The sequence below is a fragment of the Mandrillus leucophaeus genome, unplaced genomic scaffold (assembly GCF_000951045.1).
Source record: "Mandrillus leucophaeus isolate KB7577 unplaced genomic scaffold, Mleu.le_1.0 Scaffold136, whole genome shotgun sequence".
Classification (NCBI taxonomy): domain Eukaryota; kingdom Metazoa; phylum Chordata; class Mammalia; order Primates; family Cercopithecidae; genus Mandrillus; species Mandrillus leucophaeus.
Genome location: NW_012101321.1, coordinates 2,646,865 through 2,670,658, shown reverse-complemented (window position 1 = coordinate 2,670,658; position 23,794 = coordinate 2,646,865). Strand labels below are relative to the sequence as shown.

The 23,794-nt window shown below is 33.8% G+C and overlaps 1 protein-coding gene across 1 annotated transcript in view; it reads right to left on the bottom strand.

Moving 5' to 3' along the window:
* The window catches only part of LRBA (LPS-responsive vesicle trafficking, beach and anchor containing), a 771,345-nt gene that overhangs the window by 314,117 nt on the left and 433,434 nt on the right, over positions 1–23,794 (bottom strand). Inside the window, exons 38-40 of the mRNA XM_011973242.1 lie at positions 13,626–13,750; positions 5,367–5,513; positions 2,729–2,865 (exon numbers count right to left, since the gene is read on the bottom strand). Coding sequence (XP_011828632.1) covers positions 2,729–2,865; positions 5,367–5,513; positions 13,626–13,750 — 409 coding nt within the window. The remainder of the gene's footprint in view (positions 1–2,728; positions 2,866–5,366; positions 5,514–13,625; positions 13,751–23,794) is intronic.

Below are 23,794 nucleotides of genomic sequence, written 5' to 3'. Positions count from 1 at the left end.
GTTTAGTTATAAATTCCATAATTACGATTATTTTAATCAAATTTCAAGAATTATTCTGAAACTGCTTATATGCAATTCAAACAAAAAAGGTTTTCATACCATTTTTATAACCAAAGAAAAATTATTATTCCAGGAATTTACAAATAGGAAAAGTACCTTCCTCCTCTCTCTATTTTTCTAAGGTAACAAACCAATATACTCATTTCAATGTTTCAGCTTTAACAAAGGTTTCTTTTTAATGCAAGGGAATAACTGATTAGAAAATAAAATAATTAGTCAAACAGAAAGCATCCCAAAGGAATTAGTTTGTCGTATGTTGAAAGTAACTATATACTCCATTCACTATGCTAATGATGAGACAAGGTACAGAATATATGTCAGATGTTACCCTTTAATATCGAACATTTATTCTCTGTATTAGCCCAGTTTTTAATTTATTGAGAAAATGCACAAATGAGAGGTGTAAAGAAAAATGTTTTTAAAGCAAATTTTAAAGATCAGAGGAAGAAGTTTGAGAGGGGGAAGGGCTGTATGGAGGGATGAGCAGCAGCATAGCAGAATAGATGAAAAACAAGAAAGCCATTCAGGGGTCTGAAGCCTAGTTCATTTGACAAACAGGTTTAAGTTGTAAGATTCCTTGGTAAAAATAGCCCTATGTTAAAATATAAACTTTGATCCTATCAGTTCTGAAATCATCTCCACTCTTTCAACTCAACCTGTATTATATCTTCTTGTATTCCTCACAGTAATATTAAATGGCTCAAACACACAAATTCCTTTAAATTATAAAGACCAATTTATTCTCTGGGGAAAATGTTCTGAATTTTAAAAACATTTTCAAACAAACAGTAGGTGCTTACATTTGCACAAAATGATTTAAAGGAATAGTGTTTAGTTTCAAAGATAAAAATATCTGTAAGTGACCATTTTTTTCACTCACAAAAGTATTTACAGCAGTAGACATACATCTCCCTCCAACTATTCCAGAAAAAAAGGTTTTTAAGTCTTGACAAGAAGAAACAAAAATATCCCCAATTTAGCATATTTTATTCTTCCTTATTTAATTTAATGCAGGTATCAGTCAAAAAGGAAGAACACTGCAGCAACATAAATGTCCTCATTTACAGAACACCTTAAAGCATTAACATCTATACAAAATTAAAATTTCTCCTGGTAGGTGACTGAAAAAAATTTTTTAATATAAATTGGCAGGAGTTTTAATTTCTGGAATATAAGGAAGGTTGCAGTGATACAAGCCCATTTCTTGATTGGGCCAAAAGATCTCCATATTTCACGAGCAATAAGAAAAAAATAATTTAATGATGCTGTACAGAATCAGATCAGAGAGAGACAAAACTTGTAACTTCTCTAAAAGGAGCAAATAACTTCAAAGAACCTAATCTCACAGATTGGCAGAGATTCTAATTTTCAGAACAAGTCATTAGACACCTTTAAATTAAATCAAATTTTAGGCTTTGATCTATATGTGTCTAAAAGCATCATAGAATATCTTGAATTAAATCCCAGTCTTTCTTAAATTCAGAAGTTACCAGAAATCAGAGAGTTTAATTTTGGTAACCTTCCTTTCCTAAAGAAACTAATGCATTTTCAGACATTTCAGTCATGGGACAAAGTCAAAAAAAATTTTTAATGGATAGAATTTCAGAATTAGCAAGTTTTCTCTACATTGGATTAGTTAACTTATCAAGTTCAAAACAATCAGTTCCATATAATCTACCAAGTCCTGTCTTAATAAAGGCAGCAATAGTGAAACAAAGTGCTGGAAATATGCATAAGATACGATTTGTTTGTACAGTTTTAAATAAAATTATAATATTTTCATCAAGAGCTACTTTGAAATACTTCTAAATCATTCAGATTTAATAATTCACATGATTACAAAATCAAAGAACCTTCTACCAATAAACTCAAAATACGTGTAGGTATGTACATGTACATACACACATGTTATCAGCCTGCAAAATAAATTATTCTACTTTTTACGCCACCTTTTTCTACAGGTTGCTTATTTTGCTCATTTTTAAAAGAAACTGTTTCCTCTCAGAGCAAATTATACCATTCTTTTTCTTGAAATAAACCTAATTTTGGTTTTTATGACTGTGCTACAAATGTTTCTTAGTAAAAACAAAGTTGCCAGGCTCTGAAAAGTAATGAGAAATACATTTTAAAGGGGAAATTACATTTTCATTTAAGAATACAAAATTATGCAGTGCCTTGTAAAATCTACTATAGGTAATAGGAAACAGAGGTATCTCACACACACAAAACATGCTTGCATGCACGACAGAGTAGTAAGTCATGGGGACAAAGCAAGGAGAGTGATATATTGACATCATATCCAGAAAACATAAAGGCTAAACAAAATAATTCCACTCTCAATCTCACTGAATTTTGTATCTTAATTCACCCTTGACCCTTTGAGGCAAAATATATTTATAGACAATGTTCCCTGAGGTTCCTTCCCCTCCTCACAAAGAGCTAATGATAAATGCCATTAAGTAGAATTTGTTTTTGAATCTAAATGAACTTCAATAATCTTACTAACTGGTAGAGAATCATAAACTAAAGAAGATAATGACATTGCATATAGGCCAAGGCGATTTAGAGGAAATTCAAACTAAGCCTGTCAGATTTACCAATCCGAATCCTATCCAACAGCACCCAGCATCCCATCATAAGAAAAAATGAAACCCCCTCATCTTCTCACCTTGGGGTCGATTTTTTTGAAGTTAGGATCCTCTTCATCCACCTCAAAATAGAGTTCGGAGGAGGTGACAGAAAGAGTGCCCTTTACTACAACCGAGGGGGCCACAAGCTGAGCTGGTGTGCTCAGGCTAACAGGACCTGCCAAAAGGAAAAGACAAGCCACACAAGTTGGAATGACATTTTTCAAAAAATCAAATTTGACCAGAAATTGTATTTAATCTTTTCATTCTCACTTCTAGTACTGAACTGCCTGCCAACTACTTCTACAGTTAAATATTCTGTCCACCCCAAATCTTCCTCTGAAAATGCAAAGTCAGGATTCTCATACTAGAAGATCTATAACAGAAGGTTGATGATAACAGTAAACTAGGATGCAATTATTTTACAGGGAGTCTGCAAAGCTTTGGTCTAATCTCTAGGTAAGAAGTGGCTCTGCCTAAATAAGTCCATCCACATTCCATTTAGAAAACAGGCCTCAGGCTATCTAACAACATGAACAACAACCAGGAGCAAAGAAGCCTCAACAGGCTTCCAAGGGCAGGAGTTAGCTTACAGTATGGTAGAGGCACAACTACAAAAGGATCACTAGCTTATTAATGAAGTGGGAAATGTTAAACCATATTTTCTGATAGAGATTTTATGCCAGCTTGACACAAAACCTCTTCCATAACAACTTTACTCCATCAATGACTGGTAAAAATACTTCTTTTCTAAGCCTTCCTTTCCACTGTTAAGTATTGTTCAATGCTTCCAAATCTAATATTAGTGTAGTTCAGGGACTCTGGGAGTAAACAGCTGGAGGGTGGGTTTCCAAGTGAATGAATTTTTATTGGAATAATCAAATCTCCACAGGGCTTATCAAAGAGACAAATCAGACTGCTACTGAAAACAATAGATTCACTACAGATATAACAGCATAATGTATATTAGAGCTAAATATAAAATATGAACTAAAAATTTTATATATATATACACACACACACAGATAGAGAGAGAGATCAATGTAGAAAGAATTTAAAATTCCATTGTCAATTCCTCATGGTATAAATCCTATAGGGGAAGAAAACAGCGTAAGAGAAGATTGGCACTTATAGTTCTGAATTAACATAGTGCCTATAAACAAGGTGCGCCTATTCAGGTAATCAATGGGTGAATAAGTGTTTCAAAATTCAGATGAATTGACATTTCCATCGATTGTTAGACGGGTGATAGTGCTTAATCTCACATCAATCTTAATGTGTGCCAGTAGGACAATAGAAGGGATGCTCTGCGGAGATCAGAGCAGGTTTTGCCCTCTATTCCCAATGTACAAATACATTGTGTTTGCAGATGGGCAGCAGATAGCTGCAGAACAGCCATGATTTCCCAAAGCTCATCCTTATAAATGGATGAAATAAGAAGCTATGTGTTCTTTTGCTGTCTCCTTTTGCCCTCTGTACATTAGCATGTAATACTGAGAAGAAATAACATTTTTTCAATCACTCTCAGACATTCAATTATAGGGTAAGCAGACAGCTGCAGGAGCTAGGGCAGCCTAGGTCCTACAGAAGACCCCTGACAATTTCCACTTCATTTCTAACCCACACCACTTTATTAGTGTGGATTACTTCTTAATCCTATTGCCATTGTCAAGATTATATAATTAAACTCCCCTTTCACCTCTATTACTGTATGAATATATTACCAGCAGCAAGAATAGAAGCAAAATAAAGGAAGAAATGGGTAAATGGATGCGAAGGAAAAGACTACAGAATAGCAGTATCTACCTTACTCTGCACTCGCACCAATTAATTTTATTGTACTTTACAGAGAGGTTTACAGTTATCAAAGAAGACACCATCTTCTCTTTTTGCTTTTCATTACCAAGTGGCATAGTAGCACAGGTTGCAGATATGTCACCAAATGCAAGATTTTTAATGCCTTTTCTCTTAAAATTATCAAAATGGAAAACTATGTAATTTTCACCTATTGAAATTATAGAACCTTTCAGACTTTCTTCCTTGAGGGACACAGCCACAGGTATTAAAGTAAAAAAGCCATTTAATGAATGACTAAAATTTCTGGCTAAACAAGAGAATTTTTCCCATAAGGGATGTAAAACTGAGAATCTGCAGAGTGCAAATCAAAATTCCTACATCAGGCAAAATACGTGAATGTTGTGAAAAGCCATGGCATTCTCAGAATTGATTTGAGAGAGTAACATGCATATACAGCATGTTCACTAAGACCTGTATATCAAAACAAATAGCTTCTCTCCCTCCAAGATTTATTTATAAAAAACAAAAACAAAAACAAAAAAAAACTGGCAGAATTTTACCTATAGTGCTAATTTACAGAGATTTGGTAACTCCTACGGGATGGGTGAAGCAATTTTGTTCTTTTGTTGCTGCTTTTAAACTTTTTTCTTTTTCAGTGAAAATTATTCATAAAAGAAAAAAATGAGGAGAGTAAGAAGACTGAACAGAATAGAAAAATAAAAGAGAAACTATGGAAGATAAGGGGGTAGTGTTTGAAATAACCAATTAATGCAATTGTGGGTATAAGCTTGGTAGTCCTAGTGGTCACAGCTGAAAAAGTAAGTAATTAGATGCTTATTGTCCCAGAGGTAGCTGAAATATCTGCACAACCACCAAATTTACCAGCAAGATTCTCTAAATCTTTCTCATCCACGGATGACAGAGTATCATCATCGCCTTCCAGGAGGATCTCGTTTTCTGAGTTCTGATTTCCTAAAGCCTGACTCTTGATGGACTGTTTTCCTTTAGCAAGGATATCTTCATCTGTGGCTGAAATGAAAAGGAAACAAAGCTGTCCATCAGTTCTGGGAAGAGCACTTCGGCAGAGGGGTAGGGGCTTGGGTAAGGGTAGGTGGCCAAAGATGGTCAATCTTTTATACACAGAGTCAGCCACAGTGGAGAAAGTGATTGGGATGGCACACGTCTGATCTGACAAACTTGATCCCCCAACCTAGTCTAATGTTACCCTAAACAAGCACCCTAATCCCATTAAATCTGACCCCTGCACTGCTCACCAAACCATTTATTTACTTATAGTTAGGGGAGGAGTGGGTTCAAAAGCAGTACTTTTTTTTTTGGAAAATTCATTAATAGGAACAATCAAAACCCAGTTTTGGAAACAATATTTAACACCAAAAAATAAGGACTGATTCATTCCTCCAAATAATGTTATACTGACAAACATTTTGGAATGGTTGAGGAGTGGCTGTGGAGGAGAATCCAGAATTAAAAAGGGTTAAAACTAAGAGACATTCACAAGCCAGTGAGGATTTAGGCCCAGATACTGAAGCCATATCTGACACTAGTAAGACTATAGCAGCTCCTCAAAGCTGCAATCCCTTCTTTATCCACCCTCCCTCCTTCCTTCCTTCACATTACCCTCATCCACATGTTCACACATACACTCACTCCTCCGCCCTTTCGTCCCTTATACAAATATCCAGGAGCAAGGCAGTGTGGAAACTAAGTGAAAGCTCAAACACTACCTCCTCTGCATGTTTAAACTAAAGGGCTAAGGCACCCCAGGGGCAAACATAACAGAAAGCCCGGGATGAGAGGCATGTGGGCAAGGGGCCTCATGCGGCCTGAACTGGAGCAGCCTGTGGAGAGCAGCAGTACCAGACTCAGGCACTACGACAAGGCAGCAACTGCAGGCGGACGGAGGAAAAGAGAACACCACATCTAGAGAGGGAAGCAGCAGCCCTGAGGAGCACCTACACTCAACAATGGGATCCGAAAGCAGAGCAGAGACACAACTGAAAGTGGAAAACCCTGAAATTCAAAACTCTGATTCAAAACCCACATCCTTCCAGGACAACTCCTGTTGTTTTGAGCAGCTTTCTCCTTAAGACAAGCAGGAAGGCAGATGCTAACTTTTGAATTGTGATTTGTAAAACTTCGTATGTGTATCTTTTCCTAATCTTGTTTTTTTTGAATAGTGTCATATAAGGGAAAGTTAAGACTCTTCACCTGACCCTCCTGGCTTCCAGCTAGATAAATCCCAGAGGTAAAGCACCTGATCTACCCAGGCTGCAGCTTTTGATACGAAAATCGGATGGCTAGGGTTTTTGGAGTTTTTTTTGTTTTTTTGCTCCACTGCAGCCTCTACCTAGGCATAAGGCCCAAACCCCAAAAAGAATAAAGCAATCAATTTGCAGTAACATGACATATATACATATATATAATTTATTCCAAATAAACTGCACATGTGTTGCCTGATTTGGCAGATCAAAGGTTCTTAGGGTTTAATAAGTACATTTACAGATAAAGTTAAAGGTAAAAGTTTTTTTCTCATATTTATTGTGAATTCACCATGTATACCATTTAAATACAATACTTACAGTGCTACTGAAACATAGGAGTTTTCTATTTAATAAGAAGTCATGGGAAGGAGCTTTCTACATTTACCTTTAAATACACTCTATGGGTAAATAAAATCTTTCATACCCACAGGCTGCATTGTAAGCTACACACATATGATGATCTGGACATATGTTTGAAAAGATTACTTTAATGTATCTAATTAAAGTGGCTATATTTATTTTTTATTTAATTTTTTCAAGATAGGATCCTGCTCTGTCACCCAGGCTGGAGTGCAAAAGCACAGTAACAGCTTACTGCAGCCTCTACCTCCTAGGCTCAAGCAATCCTCCCAGCTCAGCCTCCCAAGTGGCTGGAACCACAAGTGCTTGCCACCATGCCCAGCTAATTTTTTAATTTAACTTTTTGTAGAAATGAGGTCTTCCCATGTTGCTCAGGCTGATCTTGAACTACTGGGCTCAAGCAATCCTACCACCTCAGCCTCTCGAAGTTGCTGGGATTAGAGGCGTGAGTAATCTCACCTGGCCTATTTTTTTTAAATGCTAAAAAGAAATACACTTAAAATTAACCAATAATTTTTAGAAAAACAGAACTACGTTTTAAAATCACTTATATTTCAAGTATTTATAGTTCCTTACTCTAAAATCAGAAACACTGCCCTGAGGCTAAACAAGATCTTTTGCAATTTGCTATCAACTTCATTAAAAATATATTGGCCACTGAGAAATGCAAATGAAGCATCATCTTCTAAATGTTTTTATACAGTAAATTATAATAAATTATTATTTGCCTGTTAGATTTTAGTACAGAAACAGTATACCACATTCTTTTTATTTCTTGGATTTATAATTCCTTCTTCAAAGCAGAAATATTAATAATAAGGCTAATATTTGCATGAGCCAGGGAGTGTTAAAAATACTTTACATAGTTAGCTCATTTAATTCTCATAAACCTTCTGCTTATTTCTAATTTTAAGATAAGAAAGCAGACTCAGAGAGGTTACGTAATTTGCCTAAGTTAACATGGCTTTTGACAATTAGAGTCAGGATTTAAAAACAGGCAGCATGGTGCCAGAATCTGGGCTCTTAACCACTATGCCATATTAGCTCTTAGATGTAAGAAAAAGAAAGAAAACAAAACAACCACAGTTCAAATATGAATGTGCATATAAATTTGTTTACTAATACTTATGTTTCTCATAGTGAATTTTAAAAGGTTAAATCAGAATAATAATCAAGAACAAAAAATATTCATTTCCAAATCTAAAATTGATGAACATGCCAAACACATCAGAAACAACTAAACACCCTGCTCATTACTTCCTCTGATTATTGCCATACATGTCCTAAAGTACACCAAGCTTACGTGAAAGAAGAAGAAACCTCTTTAATCTGCAAACATTTACAAAAAAATGAGAGTCCCCAGTGGCAATATGTAATGGTTTAAAATAGCTCAAAAAATCAATTCACATTCATTTAAATGACCACGAGAAATATAATTATCCCTTCCAATTGAAATTAAAAATTTTTTAAATATGTTCTAATCATGCTGCCTATATTAAAACACAGTAAGGCAACTTCTGAATTAAAGTTTCATTAAAAATTTTACATACTATAGGTGTACTGTATGCATACATACACCCACTTTAATTTATTTATTTACTTATTTTTACAAGCTCAGATTCTGGAATTGTTCAAGCTCCACTGAAAAACCTCTTGTCATGGAAAATATGCAGCTTACTGATATTTAGAATGGTTTTCCTGTAATTAACTCCCCCTTGAGGATTTTAAGTTAGCAGCAGTAAAATTACCAACAGTACTCTAATATGCACCACATGCTCTGGTGTTCAATTCTCAGTGGTCTAATAGCTTTCTGCTAAAGAACTTTAAAAAAAAATTAGAACAAAACTTTTCCAAGCATAAAATAAAGGATTATTATCCTGTTTATATGTGCTGGGGAAAAGTATATTTTTAACTTTCATTTGCCTTATTCTCAACCATTATAAACAAGTATTTTGATATCTTCTGTGAGTATATTCTACACTAGTCTAAAAGTTAACTGGATGAAGTCAGAATATACTTTGGGTTCCATTTTAAAGCTCAATTCAGATATTTCTGGCTAATAAAATTGTTACTAATGTGATCGCCGTTTAAATTTTTCATATCATTATTAAGAAATGCCTTTTATTCTGGTTTAATTTCACCTTTTATTCTAGTTTAATATTTATCCTAACTTAATACTTAAACTGCAATTGTTATATAAAATAGGAGAAATCTGTCAGAAATGCTATCTTTAAAAATGATTTGATTCACTAAGGCTAAGAACAATGAAAGGCCTAAGAGAGAGAGAGGCTGGTCCTCAAAATGTAAAATTCAAGTTCTTCAGAGCTAACTCTGGACATGAGTTGATTTATCTATCCAATACAAAACAAGTAAGTAGAATTAAAATATAAAAAGAGCAAAAACACACACAAAACTGTTCCACCTTTGATAAAAATCCTTTTTAACATCTACTGAGCAAGTGAACTGGAATCATCAATAGCCTATATTAAAGTAAAAGAAGTTTATACTTTACAAATTAGCCATTTTTAAAAAAGAATACTACTGGAATAACAGAGTGTCTTCGAACATACATAAAATAAAAATGGGTATCTACTTAGTGTGATGTGAAGCACACACCATAACAGTATTCTGAACAGGACACATAAAGAATATCTTATAATCAACTATTGTTCTAAACTAATTGATTCCCCTCTATAGTTTATGCCATGTCCATAGCATTCCAAGTCAAGTAAATTGGCTCCGGAAAAATTAATGAAACTACAAAGCATAATTAGGAGAATAAGCCAGGTGCATCTTGTAATAATCATGCGTTACCCAAAATTTTAGAGAGAAGCTAGTATATGTTGATCCTAAAAAGGAAACAACAGCACCTGGCATTATTGAAATTATGAGACAATGGCGTGATTTAAGATCTTTACAAGATCTGTCATCCCTAGAAAACCAAATGAGTTACTTGTATCATTCCATATGCTTACAAGATACTTTTAAAATGATGTTAAATTCTCCTTATATATTTCTATTACAAAGCACATTCTCTACAAAATAAAAATGTCTTGAATTCAATAGGATTCTCTGCTACACTGTTTTAGCACCTGAATTAAAACCAATCTTTCTACCATTTAAAACACTTTTTACATGGCTTTAATTTGAATATAAAATTCCCATTATATTTAATAATGAATTTTAGAGGACAGCACAGCACACTGATGAAAATCTGGATTTCAGTCCATTAACATGGGCTTTTTAGTCCTTTATCTACCAAAAATCATACTGGCCCTTTCTTTCCTCAGTTTCCTTATCTGTAAAGAATAAAGTTAGACTAGATATTAGCCTTAGGTTCCTTCTACATCTAAAATGCTCTGATAATAAATAACTGCTAACCTAGGCTCTGGCACTAGGAAAATGTTACAAATCATTGCTACTAATTTCTAATAAATTTTAAAACTATAAAATGGAAGAAAATGCCCTCAAGAATAAAATGCCCAGCTTTGCTTGAGCTGCTGATTTCCATAAAGAATATTTAATCATAAGAGGAAGTATTAATTTTAATTTAAAAATATGACTCAGTTTCTGCAAAGTTAAAGAAATCTCCCATTACAACATGACTTTTATAAATAACCACTTTGGAGGGTCTCTGTTTGAAAAATTACCTAAAGCTTTTTTCCCCAAGCAAGTTAATGTGAACTTGGGAAGGGCAATTAAATTGTCAGAATTAAAAAATTTGTTTTTAACTAGAAGGTAGCCAGAAGTAGAGTCATGGGGCTGGTATTGATCGCCCAAACAGAGAACATTACTCTTCAGGTATTTACTCTGCCACCTTTACACTAGAGGCTTTCCTTCAAATCAAATCAATCTATAAAAAAGATGGCTCTTACTACTAAAATACATAACTGATCTCCAATGGCACATCTATTTAGATATCTTCCTTTGATAATAATACAGTTCGTGGTGTTCTAAGATTCTGCATTTTTAAAATGTCCTATCTCCTTAGTTAAATTATAAATAAAAGTGAGAAGTCATAAAAATATAAGACTGACATACAATGCTCATTAATATCTATTTTAAACATTTAAATTCAACATTGAAGCATGGTATTTATCCATGTTAAAGTCTGTAATTTCAAAGGCTTTTTGATCACATTAACAATTTTGTTTTGCATACTTAATTCTTAGTTAGTTTATTTTGGTTAGCTCCTTTAATACTCCAAAATTTTTAGACACCAAATTAAAATTGAATGTCACTATAAAATATTTAATAAACCAGTAAAAAATTAAGCTCTTTGTTTACAGAATATATTAGCATAAATTATGCTGACATCAAACAATACCATAATACAATCTGTGTGTTGAATTTATTTCTTTATTATTTAAAATAAAATAAACATGAGGTAGGATTAGAATTTGTATTTTTTTCAAAAAATGTTATATTAAATATGATATATCTCTGAAATTGTAAGACAACTGAAGAATCTCCTACACATTCAGATTTTTAAACATATATTTCAAACCCAAGTTTTGTTTTTAATGCTTTGGAGTGTGACAATAATTATAAAATTACTATAACATTTTATTCAATGCTTACCTTTGCTGTTCTCTCTCAATTTAAAAATGCACAATAAAACAGATAATTAATTAACACTGGATTAACCTTTCAATTACTATCAAGAGTAGTCAGAATGAAATCTGCTTCTATACAAGTCAAGAGTCTTAGATGATAGTAAAATCATGTTAATGAATTCTTTTTTTGTTAAACATTATTGCAGATGCTTAGCATTAAAAAAGCTGACAAAACAATATGATTTTAAAAGTTCAACAATTAAAATTTATTCATTCTTAAGAATCCTGTAATTCTTCAAAATGGTTAAATGTACTATTTTTGATAAGAATATATTTTAATAAATTCTGTATTAAATCTATACCACAAATTTTAAATTAAATTATTGATATCTAAGGATAAAAGGTTAATAGTCTATGTGCAATTTTACAAAACAAATCATCCCCTTCCAGATATAAAAGGAAAATGTTTTTATGAAAACATATGGCCATGTATAGATCTCAGAACTCACAAATTACTGTAAATGATGGTTTAGAAGAGAGAAAAATAATTAAATTTCAAATTTTAAGTGGACATGGCAATAGAAAATTGCAAAAAAAAAGTTCACTTTCTCAATGTAAGCATCATTAACCAAAAAAACCCAGAAACCCCCCCAAAAAAAAACAAAAAAAGAAAAAAAAAAACCTCTGAAATCTGTTATCACCACCTAAAAACTATATGAACTCTAAAAGCAAAAGTGGCCTAATTAATTCTACATTTTATTTCTCTTTCTCCACCTCCTGTAGTTGAAGATGTAGGGCCATGAGACTATTATTGCTTTTAGATCACTCTGTTATTGACTATTCTCTGTATGATCATTTATTTTAAAGGACTGATGTCACATTTGGTGTTATATCTGATGACATATTGTGGACATTTTCTTCCAGAAATGGCTCTTTAAGGCTGAGTGCAAGAGGTTAAGCTGCCTGACTGAGGCCAAACCTAAGATTACAGATTTTTAATCTAAATTCGTAATATCCTTATTGAATATAAATTAACATTTATTTTGTATACTACATATTTCCATTTAACCACAAGCTGCTGCATGTTAAAAAAAATACCCTGAAAAAGGAAAATTAAAAGTATTTCTGACCTTATTAAAAATCAATTTATATTTTACAAAATCAGAATAATTTTAACATGGGGAGAAGCATTTCCCCCTTAACCAATATATCTTGACTTTCAAAAATCAAAAAATAAGTGAAATTTTATGATAAAAATATATACTATCAAATCCAAAGGACCTTTTCACTTTTTCCAATTTACTTATCAGACTTTTACCTAAACTGAATCATAGTCATATGCATTGTAACAAAAAAGGAAAAATGTTTTGTTAAACTCTGATAACAAAATAATACAGAATAGGAACATATGAAAATAATGTTTATTCTATTTTTCCATGAGCCATCTATCATAACCATCTACATATCAAGGCTCAGAAAGTATCTAGGCACTTGGACATTTATTATTATCTTTCACTTCATGATCTCATGCTAAAATACCACGACTGGGGGAAAACCATGTATACACAACAGAACCTGGAAACTTATCTGGTTTGAAAATGCTGTCTTCCTGATATTCATGGATTTAAGGCATGCCTCCTGGATTCGTTTACTCAAAGCTGAATGTGTCGCTTAAAAGGAGACATATTTAATCTTTGTACTCTGAAACAAAGGGTCTATGTTAAGTAAGTTTTGTATGTGTAACATAATAAATAAATATACCCGATACCATAATTTAATAGGACTCTATAGTAACTATAAAAATTTAACTTCTCTTTCTGGTATGAATAACCATGAAATGTGGTGTTGGACCATTTTACAGTGCCTTGTAATAATGAAGTTATGCTCTTCATTACCAAGTCCTGTACCTGCTGCTATTGGCAAGGAATGGTTTATACACTGACCATGTTCCACGGCTGTTTTTAGTGTCGCTTCAGGATGTGTCGATCCTAGAGGGTTACGCACAAATCGTCGCCGGCGCCGCAAGTCATCTTCCCAGTAGTCAAGGCGCCAGAACTCACGAGGACGACTACAATGAAACAGAGAAGCCACATATGTTAGCAATTATCAAACAGCGTGGTAGCACTGAATTTCTGCATAAAGCTCTCCTTGTTTGCTCTGCCTTTTTTTCCCTCTCCTTCCACTTAATTCTCCCTCCATCTCACACTCCCCTTTCTGCAATCTTTAACTTAGGTATGTCCTTGAAAATAACAATATCACCTTCTAGTCTAAGGAACTCCTTTTCCTTTTCTTGGAAGGTGAAATGAGCACTAAATACATCATTTTGAAATGAATTGCTGACAGTGTGATCAGTTTCCCCACACTCTAGTGGCATGTGCTCTGATTTCAGCCTCATTTCAGCCTCAGCAGGGCACCTTTCTCTGTAGCTGCATTTATAAACCAGAATAGGGAAAAGGCTATTATAAATATGGTATAGCATTACCTATATTAATCAAAGTCCGTCCCCCTTCATTTTTCTTCCTAATTTGTGCCTTTTTGCACAAGGTCAGTAAATCATACCATGAATTCTTGGTCCGGAAAGTGTTAACTTTAATGAATATCTCAGTTACATGGTTATGTATGTGATAATAAAATATTACTCTGTTTAGATGTGCAGGAATTTAATTAAAATAATCTCTTAAAATATTCATTACATTTAGCCCCTGAGGCTTAGAACAACACAAGAAAATGCATTTCTTTTCCATTTACTGTTTTTAAATAAACCATTCCTGTAGAGTGAAATAGCAATCTATTTTCAAGCAAATCAGATTGGATTTCTGTTTTATGTACTCTGTTTTTATATTTAATTAAAAACTACATGCTATATGATGTGAAATAATTGCTATATCAAAAGCATACTTTTGGAAATGTATTTTTTAAAAAAAGGTTTGCTCATTTCAAATTCTATATTTTTCCCTATTACATAGACATTTTATATGGCAATATATAAATGTCAGCTTTCTCTCCTGTTAACTAATCATGATCTAGCATGCTGGAAAAATATTTTATAATGAAAATACTGAAGGTTTTTCAGTTATAGTAAGAAAAAATCTCTGTAGAATATATTAATTCAATAAAGATATACAGCCTGAACACCTGTTTCAATAATGAAATTAAAAAATTATTCTTAATCGAAACTTCTTCAGGAATGACTAATACAAAATACAATCTTAGTTATATTTCATGAGCTAATAAAATTGTATCTGTCAGCTTTGACAAATTAGTAGTCTTTATCAACTGACAGTCCCAAAATACCCAAGTAAAAGTTACCTTTATTTGATGTTTTAAAGATGTTATCTTTAAAAATTCAAAATAGGTTTTTAAATAAATACTTTTATCAATTAAAAAGCATCTTGTATTAATAAAAAGCATAAATAAACAGTACATTATTTAAAGAAAATTTTTTTAAAACAGTAGAGACTGATCTCTGAAAATGCTGAAGGGATAAGAACGTCAAATATTTCCTTGGTTGATTTTGGTCAAGAGAAGGAGATATAATGTAATCAAAATGTAATACAAAAAAAGTATAAGAATCACAGTTCTGAAAAAGGAAAAATTAAAAAGCTATTATTATATATTTCTTCATTATTCTGTCTAAATTTGAAATAAAACCACGATGTTATTTAAAAATAAATAAATAACCACAGAATATACACACAATCAAAAGACAACAGTTGTTTTAATTCAATTAATAAAATGAAATTCTCCTTAGGTGAGAAGGAAAAACGCAGTACACAGATGGCTATGTGTAGGGCTTTGATAGTCATGGAGCTTGGATAGGCACTTCATCATTCTGCCTACCTACATTTATCTGTGAAAATTATTATCAAATATCAGCCAGGATGCAGTCGTGAATCACTGGCTGCTCCTCGTCTTCAGGGGAATGATACAATGAGGTTCTATTCATCAGTGCGGCAATCGGCACAAGTAATTAGTTCCCTAGACTGAGATCTCCTACAAAGCCTATTTCAGTCAGCACCACAAACATATGACGATGTAAAGCTAATGAAAGCTGTTCAAATTTGTTAACCTTTTCTGCCATCAATCCTTCTAATAACGCTATGCTTCAGTATTATGCAAAGGTAGTAAATTATTAATTTGTCATTCATCCATCCTTCTACATTTTGAGTCAAATTAAATGATGTCATTCTTCTTGATAACAATTAAAATTATAAGAGATGTTTAGCTGCTATGATAAAATTATGACTAAATTAGGTAACAATAGATTCTCCTATAATGCACCATAGTGAAGTCAAATTCAATGGCTATTAAGCTTATGCACAATAACTTTTATCACACAGCAGAAAAACCAGAGGAATTATAAAATTATTCACAAATTATCAAGTAACTCAAAGATAATATCTATAGGAAAAATAACCAAAATTAGGAAGAGAAAAACAGTAATATTTATTTTTATACCTTGACACTAACAAACAATGGTCAAAATGGTGACGTTTGGCTAAAACAAAAATACCAATACATCAGGGAAGTGAGAATTTGTTCACATAATAGAAATGAAAGTTAAGTTTCATTTCTGCTAACTATATATATATGTATGCACACATACATACTGTCTTCAAATATATTCTATCAATTTTTTTCTTTTTTTTGTTTGTTTGTTTGTTTTTTGAGACGGAGTCTCACTCTGTCACTCAGGCTGGAGTGCGGTGGCGCAATCTCGACTCACTGCAAGCTCCACCTGCCGGGTTCACACCATTCTCCTGCCTCAGCCTTCCGAGTAGCTGGGACTACAGAAGCCTGCCATCACGCCCAGCTAATTTTTTGTGTTTTTAGTAGAGACAGTTTCACCGTGTTAGCCAGGATGGTGTCAATCTCCTGACCTCATGATCCACCCACCTTGGCCTACCAAAGTGTTAGGATTACAGGCATGAGGCACCGTACCCAGCCTATTCTATCAATCATTTTTTAAAATACTTAAAAAAGGTCCAAATAGAATAAAAGACTCTGTAATACCTCAGCATGTTAATATTTACAATCTCCTGAAGCTATGTCACTTAAGGACTACTTTTTCCAACACAATCCAGTTACAACACAACTAAAAACAATCTGAAGACAAAGCAAATATCACTTAGTTCAGATCACAGATCTAGAAAGAATTATGAAAATGATTTCAAAACACCAACAATTTCAATATATTTTTTGAGAGTCTCTTCATATAAAGCACTGCTCCAGGTGATATAGGATACAAAGTTCTCATGTAATGTATTTATAATCAAACAGTTAGCTATTAGTCTCATTTGAGAAAATAGCATTTATCATCCAATTTCAGATGGTGAAGGTAATACATGTTTTTGGAGAAAAGGCCACACACCCGCTTATTTGAGATGAGGTTCATTACTAGCATGTTTAAAGCCATTTACATAGTAACAAATCTGGGTCTAAAGTACAATGTTTTGTTTCCCTAAGTCTGCTCCCTCCAACAACATGTACTCTCAGTATAACACTCTACCACATACACAAAAAAATGAGGCAGACTTTGTCATTTTTAAAACTATTATAAACGAGAATGTGTAGGTTTTGGTCTTCAACTTACTTTCTTCACTTTCATTTAAGAAATACTGTTCCCTACCCCGTCACTTCCTCAAAAGCCTCATCTAGGGGAAAGAGGATACAAAATTGGCAAATTTATTGATAACATAGTAATCCAACCCTCTTCCCAAAAGGTTATAAAGTAATTAAAAGATTATACATTTTTATAGTTATCACCACGGTATGACCAGCAAAATTTAAAAGACTTCATGTATTCAGAAATAGATTGTTGACCAAATATAAGCATGGATAAGATGAGAAATCACTTATTCTGGGACCTTATAAGTACATATCTAGATCACATTATATACCTATACCTTTATATACCTGTATCTATCCCCAAAAGTTACATTAATACTACACAATGCCCTTTCACAAACTTCACTCATATCCATTTCCACTAAGATCCTCAAAATATTCAAAGTAAAGAGGTCAGCCTAAGTTTTAGATCTGGAAATACTATTTCCTTCAGAAGACATAAGACCTTCTCTACAAAGATGCCCTACTTAGGGCTCCTCTTAGGACACAATCTCCAGGTACTAAAGTCTTTGACTGGTAGAACATAAGTCTTTAAAAAGTTATGAATGGCACTCAAGTTAAATACTATAATCTTTCTAAATTTTTTTTAATTTAGTTTTTTCGTTCTTTAGTCTAATTTCAGAGACTGAAGTTAAAATTACCAGGTAAGTCTATTGGACTTTTCTAAGTATACATCATCTAATTATGTTTCTACTTTTTAAAAAACTTTCATGTTATGTGTTTGTATACACACACCTTTAATACATCACTATAATCTACATAAAATAATATAAAGCAATGTCACAAGCTGTTTTTTTTGTTTTTGTTTTTGTTTTTTTGAGATGGTAGAGTCCTGTCACCCATGCTGGAATGCAGTGGCCCAATCAGGGAACAGAACAAAGCTCACTGCAGCCTCTAACTCCTGGGCTCAAAAGAGCCTCCTGCCTCATCCTCCCCAGTAACTGAGACTACGGATGCACACCACCATATCTGGCTATTTCTTTTAAATTTTCTTAGAGATGGGATCTTGCTATGTTGCCCAGGCTGGTTTCGAACTCTTGGCCTCAAATGATCCTCCTCCTTGAGCCACCTGAGTATATGGGATTACAGGTACAAGTCACTGAGCTTGGCTGGCAATGCCATTTTAATACATAGAATATATGTTTTATGTTCTACAAGAACAGAATTTGATAGATTATTAAATTTTTAGAAAGAAATATAACTCAAACATCAATAGATAGGCTATTTTTTCTATTTCCTAGGCCCATTATGGTTGCTGATTTGATCAGGTAGAACAAATGAATAAGAATTAAACAAATGAGAATCACCTGGAAGAGGTAGAAGTATTAAAACAAAATCAACAACTAAGGTACGATTCACATTTTTCCTCTAATAGTTAAATGATACAACTATAGAAATCTGATTATTATTTTTCTCATGTTAATTGTAAGAATTTTAGGCTGGGCAGTGTGGCTAATGCCTGTAATCCTAGAACTCAAGGAGGCTAAGGAAGGAAAATTGCTTGAGGCCAGGAGTTCGAGACCAGCCTGGGCAACATAGGAAGACCCTGCCTCAAAAAAAAAAAAAAAAAAAATTAGACAGGTATGGTGGTGCATGCTTGTAGTTCTAGCTTCTTGGGAGGCTAAGGTGGGAAGATTTCTTGAGCCCAGAAGTTGGAGGTTGCTGTGAGCTATGATGACGACACTGAACTCCAGCCTGACTGACAGAAGGAGAGCCTATCTCCAAAAAAAAAGGTAACTGTAAAGTTTAGATCTTTTGAAACCCAATTAGCCAGTTAACATGGTATGAATGGCCAAATATTCCAATAAAATACCAATATATTTTCTAATAACAATTATTTATTATTTACCTGAGCCAGCTGTGGGAATACAAGGATTATTACAATGTTGTCCCCGATCTCATGGAAAAGGCAGATGCAAAAACAAATAATAAGAATTCAGAAAAGTATGTGTAACAGAACAGAGCTCTACAACATGGCTATTAAGGTGCACAACTCCAGGGGGCACTTTTCACATCAAAATTTTTGTAAATAACATGCCCTGGAGTTATGCAACGCTCATTGTACATTACTAAATGCCACCGCCCAAGTGCTAGGAGAACACTCACTTTACCCACATATCCCCCAGCTCCCCTGCCCCACAGTTCAATGCTCAGGCTCCTTTCTTTCTCTGGAATCCCAAAGTTAAATCTAAACTTGGGAACAGGAAACAGAACAAAGCCCTTCAGACACTATCAGTGGCAGTTTCACAGTATTTCCCTGACGTAGGAAAAAGTAGTCATATTACGAAGATGCTTGGTTGTCAAAACACAAGCAAAATTCAATAAAAAGACTAAAATAATTAAGTACATAAGAGAAATATTAACATTTATTTAACTAAAGCCATTACGTTTGCGTCCCTATATAAACGTTGTTAACTTTCTGGACATTGCTGTATTAAAGCATAGTAGTTTCCAGAACAATGTTAATTATTGAAATCAGTGGTAGCTATGTAAGTATCCCAATTATTCTACAACCTAAATGAACTGGCACCTATTATCTAATTAGTCAAATGTATGCATGTCTATCATCTCACTGGTTTTAGTGTCATTTTAATGTAACTTAAATATAAGTCAATAAAAGTATATGAGTTTTAAACAGAAAACCTGTCAAAACACAATCATATTAGAAGATTTTCCCATTTTCAATCTGGCCCACTTTCCTTTGGCAATACCTGATAAATCTGGATAACCTCAACAGAAGTCAGTAATAAATTCTTCTAGCTAAAGTTCCAAATCCTAGAAAATTTTAGCACTTCGTATTTTGTTCTTAAATTTTCACACTGCCTGTTTTTTTAAACTCCTATATCTGACTAGCTTCTATTTCCATATTTTTAGATTAAAAATTCATGGTAGACATTAGATACAACTTAAATAAATGGTAACCCCTAAAAAGCAGTAAACATTTTCAGTGCACTGTCAGCTTGAAGATAAAAGCACTTAAGTTCTAGAAAGGTTTCACATTCTGTATAAATCTTGATGAAATAATGTTCAGGTACTATAGGGTCTCATAGAATATAAGACAATGCTTTATCTCACAAACTGAAATCTATGGTGCCTTCATGAAGATAAAAAGAAAATTAACTAAAATCTGTTTACAAAGTACCAATTATAAATCAAGTGCAGTTTATCTATGCATTATGCTGTCTTAATGAAAAGGACACACAAAAACAAAAACAAACCCTTCAATTGTGTGGATTCTAGCAGAGAAGACATATACTAAAGCAGAATTCTTTCTTTATTGAGGCCTGACATGAAGATTTTATGTTACAATGAGATGCTGGAGTATCTATATTTTATTTAATTACGTAAAATCAAATTTTACGTAGTTAGGAATTTCTGCATGTCACTATTCAATGTATGTCTGTATTTTTTTTTTAAGCCATCTAGATACCCATCTTCAATTAATTATTAGTTTGGATATTTTGCAAAAATATAATTTTGCAACCAAGTTAATTATTCAAGAAATGATCCCGAGCTTTTCCTGTCTGTTGTTAGCCTGTGGACCATTTCTTTCTTCACTTAGAATTTTTACCAGGGATTGAGTAAAGTTATGAGACTATCCAAATCTGGTGTTATACTACCAGTTAAAGCTCTAACAAAAGAACCAGAAGCCTTAAAACTCACCTCAGTCTCACTATTTAGACAAATCTATTACACTGTCCCCAAGTACCTAATGTAAAAAAATTCACCAAACACTTGTTGAGTGCCACAATTTGTACCAAATTGTGGTACACACAAATGAATGATGCTGGGCTCAGCCCACATAAGACAATGGGGACAAGGAAATTATGCAATATAAAAAATAACAAGTTAAAATAGACTATATTACTTTAGGTTACTCTGTTCTACACACTGTTCTCTGTTATATACAGTACCGCCAAGCCTCAACAACCCTGCCATGATTAAATACTGCTATTCTCATTTTAAAGGTGACGAAAGTAAGTTTTACCCATTGGTAGTAAATAATAAAGTCTACTGACTTAAGCCAATGAGCTTTTCACTACATAGCATTTCCTCTTGAACATCTTATTCGTTACTATTATAGCTATGATCAAAGTACTAATTAACCCTGCCTGAGAGGACTGAGGATTTCATTAAGATTTAAATGAGGATCTATTTTGTAAGTTCCATGAAGACAAGGGTTTATGCGTAATTCACTGACCAAGCACAGTAACTTTTACAAAACAGTCACTTAATTAATAATTGATCAAAGAGTAAACCAATGACTTTTAAACAGAAACTTAAATGATAAATAGGAGTCTGCTGAACAAAATGGAAAAGGCACTACAAGCCAAGAAATAGCATGGATAAAGGCATGTAAACATAAAAGGGCACTGTAATTTAAGGAAGTTTTGGTAAGAAATCACAGCTAGAGAGTCTCAGGATGGCAAAAGTCGAGGTGAAAAACAGGTTTAAAACCAGATTTCACAAGGCCTTGTATAGTTAACTAAAGTAACTACCTTTACATCCTAGTCTACAGAGACAGCATCAGGCTTTCACAACAGAGGTTTAATATGATCAGGCTTATATGCACATGGCGGCAACATACAGAATGTCTGGATTAAGGCAGTTAGGACGGACCCTAGAAGTGAAGGCTTGAAAGACATATCTGAGGTAGAATAGATAAGACTTCACATGATATTCAAATATGGAAGATGAGGAAAAAGATAATGAGAATGAAATCAAGGGTTGTAACAAGATGGAAGTTGGAAGACAAAGATGTTAATTAAAAATAAATATGTGTTAAACAGGCTTGACTGGGAAAAATAATCACATCCTAGATGCCTAATAACATCCAGGCAGGTATTTCTAACAGCTAAGTAATATAACACTGGAACTTGAAAGACAAGAGGCCTGTGCTAGAGATTTAAAATAGGGAGACTGACCAGGCATGGTGGCTCATGCCTGTAATCCTAGCACTTTGGGAGGCTGAGACAGGTGGATCACTTGAGCCCTAGAGTTCAAGACCAGCCTGGCCAACATGGCAAAACCCTCTCTCTACAAAAGATACAAAAATGTAATCCCAGCACTTTGGGAGGTTGAGGCAAGCAAATCATAAGGTCAGGAGTTCAAGACCAGCCTGGCCAACATGGTGAAACCCCATATCTACTAAAAATACAAAAATTAGCCAGGCATGGTGGCATGTGCCTGTTATCTCAGCTACTTGGGAGGCTGAGGCAGGAGAATTGCTTGAACCTGGGAGGCAGAGGTCACAGTGAGCTAAGATCGCACCACTGCATTCCAGCCTGGGTGACAGAGAAAGACTCCGTCTCAGGAAGAGAAAAAAGACAACAAGATAAAAAAATTAGCCAGGTGTGGTGGTGCATGCCTGTAGTCCCAGCTACTTGGGAAGCAGAGGTGAGAGCATCTTCCGAGTTCAAGAGGTTGAGGTTGCAGTGAGCCGAAATTGTGCCACTGCACTCCAGCACAGGTGACAGAGTGAGATCCTGTCTCAAAAAATATACAAGAAAATAGGGAGATTGATTAACCTTAGGAGTCAGCAGATTTAGTATTCATTTAACAAAAATGTATGAGTATTTATTGTAAGCCAGGTATTGTGCTAGATTCAGAGAAGAGTCTATTGAAAGGACAGGAGAAAGACAGGGATGAATATTGCAGAAGAGAAAAGGATCAGTAAAAGAAACAGAGAAGTAAGTAACAGTGCCTTACAATCAGTAAGACAATGGACGAACCAAAATAGAACAGTGCCAAAGACAAATGAACAAAGATGTTTCAAAGCAGTGAGTGGGTACCATTATTTAATTCTGCTTAAATATGCCCGAAAGGATGAAAAATGAAGAGAAGCCTTTGTTCATGTTTTGTGTTTTTAACAGCTTTATGACATATAATGTATATACCATAATGCTCACCTGTTTAAAATGTACAATTCAATGGTTTTTAGTATATTTATGGAGTTGTACAATCATCACCATAATCTAATTTGAAAACATTTTTATCACCCCAAAATGAAACCCCATACCCATTACCAGTCATTCCGCATTTTCCCTTCCTCCCAGCTCCTGGCAATGATTAGCCTACCTTCTTTCTCTACATATTTACCTGTTCTGGACATTTTATATGAATGGAATCCATATAATATGTAGAATTGTGTGACTGGCTTCTTTCACTCAGCATGTTTTTGAGGTTCATCTATGTTGTAGCACTTATTAGTAGTTCATTCTTTTTACTGCTGAATCATATTTCATTGTGTTGATATGCTACATTTTGATTATCCATTCATGTATTGATGAAAACTTGAGTTGTTTCCATTTTGTGGGGATCTTTGGGTTTTACAATAAGAAAACGGAAGTACTTGGTTAACTATCTAGCATTCACTTCTCTCCTCTTTCCTAATAACTGAATTACAATTTTGTTTAGATATAACTATCTAGCATTCACTTCTCTCCTCTTTCCTAATAACTGAATTACAATTTTGTTTAGATAT